At 40.5% G+C, this 10,118-nt stretch overlaps 1 protein-coding gene across 1 annotated transcript in view; it reads right to left on the reverse strand.

The window, feature by feature from the left end:
• Positions 1-1,804: 1,804 nt before the first annotated feature.
• The window catches only part of LOC119264982 (chromodomain-helicase-DNA-binding protein 8-like), a 20,838-nt gene continuing 12,524 nt past the window's right edge, over positions 1,805-10,118 (reverse strand). Inside the window, exons 10-17 of the mRNA XM_037544045.1 lie at positions 8,236-8,898; positions 4,894-5,009; positions 4,545-4,772; positions 4,131-4,226; positions 3,931-4,032; positions 3,459-3,569; positions 3,086-3,190; positions 1,805-2,455 (exon numbers count right to left, since the gene is read on the reverse strand). Coding sequence (XP_037399942.1) covers positions 2,084-2,455; positions 3,086-3,190; positions 3,459-3,569; positions 3,931-4,032; positions 4,131-4,226; positions 4,545-4,772; positions 4,894-5,009; positions 8,236-8,898 — 1,793 coding nt within the window. The 3' untranslated portion in view covers positions 1,805-2,083. The remainder of the gene's footprint in view (positions 2,456-3,085; positions 3,191-3,458; positions 3,570-3,930; positions 4,033-4,130; positions 4,227-4,544; positions 4,773-4,893; positions 5,010-8,235; positions 8,899-10,118) is intronic.

Raw genomic sequence — 10,118 nt, forward strand, 5'->3', positions numbered from 1 at the left:
CAAATGTGAGAAATTTCTCTGTTAAAATTACAATAAACACTGTTTTATCTTAGTTCAATGTCGTTTCAATGTATAATGGTCATTTTCTTCATAACAAGCATAAAATATTGCTAATGGCATGCTAATGTCTCAGTGGCTAGCTAACTTCCCCGTTCCACCTTAAATAGTTCAGCAGTTCTGACGCCTGAGGTGCCAGAATGAAGCTGCTGCACCATTTAAGGCGGAACGGGAAAATTCGACAAAGAAGCTGGTGAACAGCTCACTTCAGCTTCGTATCACGGAGGAATTAACGGCGGGCGATAAAAACAATAATAAATCATTGTTTTATAGCCTCTTCGAAAACATGACGCCTTGAATGTAACCAAAGCCCAGCAGTGAGGAGCCGAACTTTACCCTCCTCTGCTATCACTGAAGACGGGCTGCGTCGCCTACAGAGCACCGCTAGCCGTGTAGCTGTTAATGAAGCAATGTTTTATTTATTTGAAGGTCCCATTTCGTAGGGCACGATTTCAACCACTACCCCTTGTAACTCAGTTCTAAAGTGGTTAGGGTGACACTCGAAAACGAGGGGTAGGGGTGAAAGGAAGAAATGGGATTGGGCCCAGGAGTCACAATGCATCCCGTGGTTATTTTAAACATTGCTAGTAACCCAGAAAAAAAGGAAAAATGTACAAAAAAGTTGGTACAGTGAGTTTTACAAGACAGGGATTTATATGAGGCTATGTGGAGCTCTTGAATGGAGTTACATTCGTATGCAAAAATTTGGGCACCCCTGTTCTAATGACATTTGTTGATTTTCTAAGTGAAAATATGTTAAAATCCTCTAGTGAGAACTTCGCACATTTTAATGCATAACTACTGTTTTCAGATTTTTAAAAAGAGATTACAATTTAAAAGTTATGGCACATTTTATATTTTGTTTTATTTTTTCCAGTATGTTAAATTCAACTAGGTTATATTTACCAGACTTTTTCATACAACTTTCATATAACTGCTACTTCTGACACCAAATAGACAATACAGTGGGTAACATTACAGCCTGGAAATGCTTGTTTGGGAAGAAGTGCTACTCTTTTAGGCTGCCTTGGGAAAACTTCTGAACAGATTTGCTTTCCTCTGAAACAGTTACACTCGGAGTGTGAACATGCGGTAAACTGAATCAGGATTAATTCACATTTTTCCTCCTTGAGCCCCCAGAAACGTCTGTGCAGGGGCTGCTGAAGCTCTTCACTCATGCAGGTCTGCTATAAGTGTGTCGCACTCAAGTAATAATAGCAGGGTGCGAATGCCATGATATTATATAATTCATGTTTAAAAATTGGCAAAACATTTTAAATGCAAAAAGGTTTTGGGTGTCGCGCCCCGAAATAAGAACAAGACTTTTGATTTGATGGTCGATTGTTATTCATGTTTACATCACAGAGACAGCTGGAGTCAATTCATCAAATAGGAATAAACTCAATTTTTGCATCATTGCAGGCATATTACCAACTCTACACTGAACAATAAACCCATTAGTCTCGGTTTCAGTATCTAACCCTGAAACTAACCCACTGCACCCTCCCCAATCCCCCCCCCCCCCCCCCCCAAAAAAAATAGGAAAAGAAAAGAAAATGTACACCCAATAAATGAAAGCCATGTTCTTCACTTGGTGAACTGGGCGCACAAGCAGCCGCAGTTAGATTGAGGTACCACCATGGCTCAGCACAGGTTAGTATATAAATATGTACTCTTCAGCATGACGTTCAACAGACAGTCCAGCCTGAGGTTCCCCACAGCCACAGAACACGAAGGGAATGCTGAATGATAGTTTGACAGACATGAAGGACATACATTTTAATTTACTGGGCGTGGAGTGAAGAATCAGTACAGAGTAAATCAAATGAATGATGCCCGTCATCAAAACTACTTAAGACAACTTTGCAAAGACTGAAAAAAAATCATCCATAATTCCTCAAAAGCAAGAAATAATAATAATAATAATAATAATACAGTCATGTTTGTTTTGGTGGAGGGGGGTAGATATAATAAAAGAATGTCATGATCTCTGGGGGACTACATCAAGGGGACAAGTGAGACGTGGTCAATCCTCCGAGCTCGAGGAAGAATCAGAATTTTTAGGTGCCATGATGACATCATCCAAAATCGCTTCCCTATCGGAGCTGTCGTAGCCACCTTGCGACAGACCGTCCCCTCCGTCCATGTCGAGAGACCCAGCCTCCATCTTTACGTCATAGGCAGGAGTCAGGAAGTGGTGAGAGGAAGTGAGGTCACCGGCGTCCAGGTCTTCATCGTCCATCATGTAAGCTCCATCAGAAACCAGTGTCTCGCCCTCGCCTCCCCCGAGGAGAGGGTCGGGCTGGGTCGAAGGGGTGGAGAGGTAATGGTGGCTCTTTTTGGGGAACGAAGCATGCAGGCTCAGCAGTCTGTGGAAAAAACTTTCCGGAAGGAAGCCCTGAGGAAGCAGGAAATACGCAGTTAGCAGCAGTATGCTAAAATGTTTTGGTTTATTATAAGATATACTACGTATTGTGTATAACAAGTTAAAAGTGGGGCTAAAACTAGCATTTGCGCTAGATCCTTCAGCCTCATCTATTTGACAGGTTTTACAATTTTATATCCTTTTTGTGTTTTCATCCATCAATGTTCCCTTACTACAATTCCCAGCATGCACTGTGCAAATGTCATATGTATATTCCTCAGGAATCCCCTTTACCCACAGATAAAAGATGCAGACTGTAGTACATCTACCCCCAAACATTCCAGCATTATTCTACATTTAATTTAATATAACAAGCTGGCTCATAACACACTTCCCTGATATGAACGACACAAAATTTTGACTAGTTTGAACTGATTTTCAGTTAAGTTTCTAGGTAAAAGTGCACATGTAAGTGGGGCTTGAACACTAACATTGCTTATGTATGGGACTCCTGGGACATATTATAAGCATGAACTCGGTGTTTAATTAGACGGTCAATGGCGTAGTTTTGTTTTGTCAGTCAGACAGATTTTTGTTTGTTTTTGTTTTTGGGAGGTGTGCAGCCAGTCTTGTCCATGCTACTGTACATGTGTTGGGACTAACCGAGTTGCGAACAGCATCTGCCCATTCTGGTGCTACAGCGTGGTCAGGATTCTCTTCCAGATAGTCCTTCAGGTCTTGAAGTGCAGGTCCATATATTCCACCATACTGAGCAAAGGATCCACAAACACAAGGCTAAGCAAGCCGATAGCCACAATGCATTCTTTGCCAATATTCATCAACATTATTCATATTACTTTGTAAAAAAAAAATAAAAATACCAGTAAATAATATAGATAGTTCCTTGTTGGCCCAATTTAACTATTATGTAGGTGTATTACCTCGGAACATGAACTAGCAAAACCTTTCAGACAAATATAATGAATAGCATGGAGTTTAACTTCTCAATGGTAAATAGCATGGTAAGGAAGATAACCTTCTTTCCAGTTCTCATGTCTATGACTTTAATCCTCTCATTGCCGGTTAGGGCTGCTTCCTTCTCTATCTTCTTCTTTCTCCTCTTCCTTTTGGTCCTGTTCACAAGCAGCTGTAATATAAAAAGCGGTCATATATACGGATCACATACGACTCAGGTTACTTAAACATGGTGGGGCTCGCCAGGTACAGCAACCACAGTGAGCATAAGCAAGAACAAATCTGAACAATTACAATTTTTTTTAACTCACTGGTTGATGCACCAAACAGTTACAATGACTCGGACAACTGTGTTACCTATGCCAGAAAACCGGGGCGGACAAATATAATAGGGCTGCAGCAATAAATCAATTAAATCTCAAACCGTTGAGAATAAGTAGTTGTTTGACTTTGCAATGTTAAACAGAGAATGTTTTGTCAATGGGTTGGACTAAATGGAAATGAAGTGTGCTTGAAAAGTAAGTGCTCCTCACCTCTAGCATGTCACCCTCCACCTCATAATCTGGGTTTTCTTTCAGCCAGTTGGGCAGGTCCCTTTTACGAGGAGCGTGGAGTACTCCGCCTGACTCTGCCAACTAAAAAACAGAACGCATGTCTCAACCAGTACAAATGTGTATGCTATTTTGCAACACTGAAATGTGAACACTTATGAGTATTGCTGGACCGTTGGTACCTCTTGGTCTTTGCGCCTTCGACGACCACTTGCTTCACCTGCTGACCCATTAGGCAGTAAAGCCTGTTTGGAGAACGTCAGCTTCAGCCCTTCTTCCTAAAAGTGCAATTATACAGAGGATTTTAGATGAATGCAAAAAACCTGAATGAACGGCACACATATAACCTTGTTGTATACACGTTGTTGTACTCTTGAGACCATACGTTAATGGTCTTCGTCTCGACTCAGTCTTGCCTCTTATATCTCAATGTATACCTAGTATAAATAATGATAATAAATGGACAGTTTGTTTTTTCCCCTCTATTTACTTCTATATCCTAAAAAAATCTTAATCTGGTCTCGGACTTGTCTTGATCTCAGACACTCCTGGTCTTGACTACAACACTAATATCTTCCAATCCTAAAAGTGCTTACTTTCAAGAGTTTAACAGTAAACTCTGTATCCTGTCCATCTGCAGCCTCTCCAGGTAGGGCGCTGTTGCCTCTGCGTGATACGCGAGCGTAGCCCAGGTCATCTCCAAGCCCATGTTCATCAGAGGCCAGAGTAAGATGAGGATCTGAGGTGTACCGCCGCCCTGACAGCCAGTGTCCCGTCAGAACCAGAGTACAGAGGTTATCTATTCGGTTGATCAGTACACGATCCTGAGAAGTGAAAGTGTGTTTGTAAGTAACACAGTCTTCCACAAGCCTGCTCAGTAGCTCTAAAACCTTACGTTTTTCAAAAATTTGTCTATCTATATAAAGGATACTTAGACTCAAGTACCTTGGGCCAATCCACACGGTGGGAGTCATTGAGGGATTCTGGTGGAGCGCCGTCTTGAGATGGTGTAAATGAAAGGGTGCTGTTCTCTTCATCCACATCACACATTTTTAGAGCTGCTGCAGAATGAACAGAAAAATCAAGCCAATATTATAACTAAAGAGCTGCTCCCCAAAAAAGTGCAGATCACAGGGGAACCCTTCAGGGCCTTTTCAGCCTTCAAAGCGAGTATTATAGACAGCCAGTGAGTACTAGTGGTAGCCTGAGCAATGTGTTCCAGGTAACTCTTTTCTGAGAGTTGTACTGGAACTTCTAATGCATGTTAATGTGTCAGTTACAAGCTTAAAAAAACTACAAAATATCCATATTTAAGCTACAACAGTCAAAAAGGTTCATATACTTAAGGGTAGCATAAGCAGTTTGTACATCTATGGGCCAAACTGAAAGCCTAGTTTAAACAGTTTATCATGCAACGCAGCATGGAAATTAAGGCACCACATATGACTACTACATGCTAAGAAATATGTTAGGCCAGTTAAATAGCCTCAATAACAAGAGACACTTTGTTACATTCACATTTAAATTTAAAGAGGACAATGAGTTTTTTTGTATCTTTTCTTTGGGGACTATTTAGTCTTACAACTGCCTGCACATAATGCTATACCATGAATGTGTACATAAAAATAAAAATAATGCATCATTAGGTCAAAAAAATTGTAACCAATGTCTCAGACATCAGGCAGTGTGTTCATAATCATTTCATGCAATAACGTCTGTGTAGTAATTCTGACTTGGTAAGTTTCTCTAAAACAGAGCATTTCACACCAAATCACTCTGAAAAAGAGGAATTGCTCTTAAAATTGGTTTCAACATTGGCTTCCGGTCTACCATGACGTTGAGAATGGTCGTCTAACTTTATCGCTCCTCGACATTCTGAAAAAACAACCCTGAAAACTGAGTATTCACAGAAAAATAGAGTATTTTGGACGATGAAAGAAGGGGTTGTCACTAGAAGCAGAACAACAATTCCAGCCATGAATATGGAAGCAGAGACGAAACAAACAAATCAAAGCAGCTCCTCAGAACCCGAGGAAGATGGCGCCGATCAGCCCAGCGCTAGTCTCGAATGCATTCTGAGCGAAATTAAAGAGTTCAGACGCGACAAGACAACAGCTTGCAGATATTAAACGAGAATTGAGCAAGACCAACAAAAGACTGGAAGAAGCAGAGGGACGAATTGAAGAAACTGAGCAAAGAACGACCACTTTGGAAACAGCAAACTGCACTTGAAGCTGGACTGCTCGACCAAGAGGGACGCTCACGCAGGGAAAACATCCGAATCTACGGTATTCCAGAAGACACAGCGGGAAGTTGCATGGTGGATTTCTTGGAAACACTCTTGAAGAACCAGTTGGACTACCCTGAAGATACAGAGCTCCGAATCGAGAGGGCACATAGAGCCCTCGCTCCAAAGCCCGCTCAAGGTGATTCGAAACCCCGCTCTATTGTGGCAAAGTTCCAGAGTGCCCGCACGAAAGAAGACGTGCTCCGGCGAGCTTGGCGAAAGAAATCTTCAACAATAGCAGATTCTTCGTAGATCATGACAATCCACCCGCAGTCCTCAAAAAACGCATGGAATATGCAGAGGATAAAAGAGAGCTGAAGTAAGAAAATCAGGTTTCAAACACCTTTTCCAGCAAAGCTGCGAGTTTCCTACGAGGACGGGGTGAAGGTATATCAAAATGCTACAGAAGCTACAAGAGACATGGTCAAGCGGGGACTCACAGTGAAGGTGGTGCACACATCTCCAACCCTCCTTGAGGAGATTGAAAAGCTGTTCATGTAGCAGGAGACTTGAGAAACACAGCCGCGGAGAGAAAGGTAAACTGAGCGGGCAACCAAAGGAACACTCAGTCCCTCCGTATAAAGAAAGACTGCATAGTTTTAGACAGAGATCTCCTGAGCGCGAGTGACTAAGTGAACTGCTGCTTTCTAAACACATGCATATTATTTAAGAATGGTCTTCTGTATTTTACACACAAATTTCTTTAAAATGTCGAGGTACGTTATCCCCTTTTCCCTTTTTTTATTCTAAGCGGAAAGTAACGCGACACTGTTCTTATTAAGGGCCTCCTCTCAAAAGCGGAGAGTTTTCTCCCTTACGAGGCTCTCCCAACATCCGACTCTTAAAAGGTTCAAATTAAACGAACCTCAACCTTGGAAGTCAATGTTACTTTTAGTTTGTCAATGTTCATAATTGTTTATGTTGTTAAAGGTATAAAAACTGTCATAATTGTGATATCAGAAATGATAAAAGGAAAATTGTATATTGTGAATGTCAATGCTTGGAAGTTTACACTGGAAAAATAAAGAATTACAAAAAAAAATTGGTTTTAACATTAATCAACATTCAGCATATACACCACTGTTATGCTTAAAGCTAAATAAATAAACAAACAAACACACTAAACTAGTTCAAATTGCTGATCTGTTCAGATGAATGCTGCATACAGGTCACATTTAGAAGATACTGTGAAAAGCCAAACGAAAATCCGATACTTCTACCTGTTGTGTGAACGCTGCCTTAGACATGTTGCTGGTTGTTACTTTTCAGACCGAGTTCAAGTATATTTGTTAGTACACGCCTATACCAAGTCTGATAATATACTGAATTACCTACTTAATTCTAAGTAGTTGTTAGTGTAAATGAGTGCAATGTATCTCAGCCAATGAATTAAAATCTAGTTGATTTTAAATGAAGTGCATTAGTCAAGTAGCACTGCAGCAGGTTTTGTTCAGAAAAGCAATTTGTATAGCTCTAAGTAAAACCAGTAGTAAGCAACTATTTCACAGAAGCATCAGATGGCTGTCACAAATCTCACCAAAACTCTAAATCCTTTTATTTTTTATGAGATCTTTTTAATTTAATGCAAAACTCAAAGATTTAATTTTATCATAAATTTTTTGTGAGGCTGCAACACTGTTCCTCATGACCACATAGTGAGCAGTTAGATTTCATTGTTTTGTTTGAAGTAAATGTGTCCCAAAGTCTGAAAATCAGTGTGGAACATGATGAATTTTCTACAATTAAGCAAAACTTTTTTGTGTTTTAATAAAAATATTGTGATTTTATGTTTTTTACTGCTCAAAGCTGTGTTTGGAAACCTTTCACCAAATTTTACAGGATTGGTAACAGCATGTGGGCACTCAAGACAGCCAACTGTGCAAATTAACATGTTTTGTAAATAAGTTAATAATTTTAGTTCTGGAGAACCAGCTCAGTTTTTCTGTTCTGATTTTGTAATGCAAGTGTTAATCTGTGAAGGCAATGGCATAATAGCTCACCTTGCTCTCTCTCTGCGTCACTGTCCCCACTTTCATCTGAGCTGGCAGAACAATGAGAAGATGTCGACGAACCAGAATCTGAATCTGAATCAGAGTCTGATGGTTGTCCTCCAGCTCCATCTCCTTCTTTCCTTTCTCTTCCTTTAGATCCTCTCTCTCTGCTCTTCTTCCAGCCCCAAGCAAACTGCCCTCTCCCCTTCCCATCGGAGAAGGAGATCGGAGTGGCTAGAGAGTCTGACTGACAAATTGACTCCATCCCCAGCAGCCGGACCTCGTCTTCTAACCTCTCTTCTTTGATGCTGGTCTTCTCTGGTGGTTGGTTGTGTGTCTGGATTTGGACAGCAGGTTCTTGACGGTTCTGTTGGTTCTGGAGATAGTCCTGACGGGCTTGGTTAAAGGAGAACTGTGGGTCAGAGAAGATCGACTGCTCCGTGCGGCTCACGCCATGGCGGGAAGCGCCTAGGAGTAGCTCGTGGTCATGCTGAGGGATGCTCCACCAGGTGGGCAGGTCAGAGCTTGACGGCGCGAGCTGAAGGCGCTCCTCCAGCGAGGGGTGGGGAAGGATGCGCTCCCGCAGCCGGCACAACAGGCTGATTCTGTAAAGTGTGCGTGAGGCTCGCTCCTCCGTGATGGGAGCTAAAGACTGGGACATGTCTTGAGATTCTGTGAGGAGAAAAAGTAGAATAGGCCACAATTTTACATTAAGACAGAAGCCAAGACTGCAATTCCCTTCAACCTGTTTTATTAATGAAGTAAAACATTATTAAAAAGGCTAAACAAGGAAAGTTAAACATCCTAACTACATGATAATTATGTATAACCCATGTAAAGCCTTTCAAAATACTTTGTTTTAAAGACTTAATTGAAACCATATTAAAACTAGGGCTGTCAAAAATAAACACTTTAAAGGGGAAATCCATCCATTTTTCACAATTTCTGCTTTTTTAAATGGTCAAGATGTAAACAGTCATTCAGAGTGGTTTGCTGTGAAAATGTTCCATTCCATGGAAACTTATTTAGTCAGAATTGTTCAGTGTGGGCAATAGGAACCAGAGGTCTGAAAGTTCATGCTCCTACAATACATTACATTAAATAATTCAGATGTTTTTTTAAGATGCGTTCAGGATTGTTTCACAATCGTTTTGAGATTTTTTCCCCCCACATATTCTTTTTTTAATCTGCTCATGGCAGAGAGGTACGTGCATGTTGTGTGTGGCAAAATAGCACCAAAAGATTTTTTTTTCCCCCCCTTTACAAATTTACATACGAAAAGACAAGTGTAGGTTCACTGATAATTTTGGATAGTAAATAACATGGCTATGTTTGTATTTCACAATCTCTATTTGCCATCACCACCACTACTAAGAAATCGGAGTCAATAAGTTTCTCTACAATTAATCATTTCACATCACCGTTCTGAATGACTCGGCTTAGATTTTAACCGACGAATTACACAAAAATACAGAACTGGTGAAATTCTGCTTTAAGAACACATTGAACTATTACTACAAGTATATTGTTTTCCCAAGTTTGACCCTTCCAATCAAACATTAGCAGTACAGATGGGATCTAAGAACACAGCTCTCTCTTTCAAATACAGCTTTTAAATAACTTTTAAAGCAAATGGTCAGAACATATGACCACTGTTGCTCTCACTACATGTCAGTGACGAAAACTAGAAAATACTTGAAAATACACTAGACAGGTTGCTATAACACACTGCTTTCAAAATGCAGGGAAAAAGAATCTTTGTTTGGGATTGAAATTTGATTAACTACACAAAATAAGATGATCAAGATTAATATCCCTACAAAAATGCTGGAGGAAAAAAAAAAAACATACCGCATGAAACGTGTCTATCAGGCTCTACTTTTCCAGTCGAG

Source organism: Pygocentrus nattereri, chromosome 2 (genome assembly GCF_015220715.1).
Source record: "Pygocentrus nattereri isolate fPygNat1 chromosome 2, fPygNat1.pri, whole genome shotgun sequence".
Taxonomy (NCBI): Eukaryota; Metazoa; Chordata; class Actinopteri; order Characiformes; family Serrasalmidae; genus Pygocentrus; species Pygocentrus nattereri.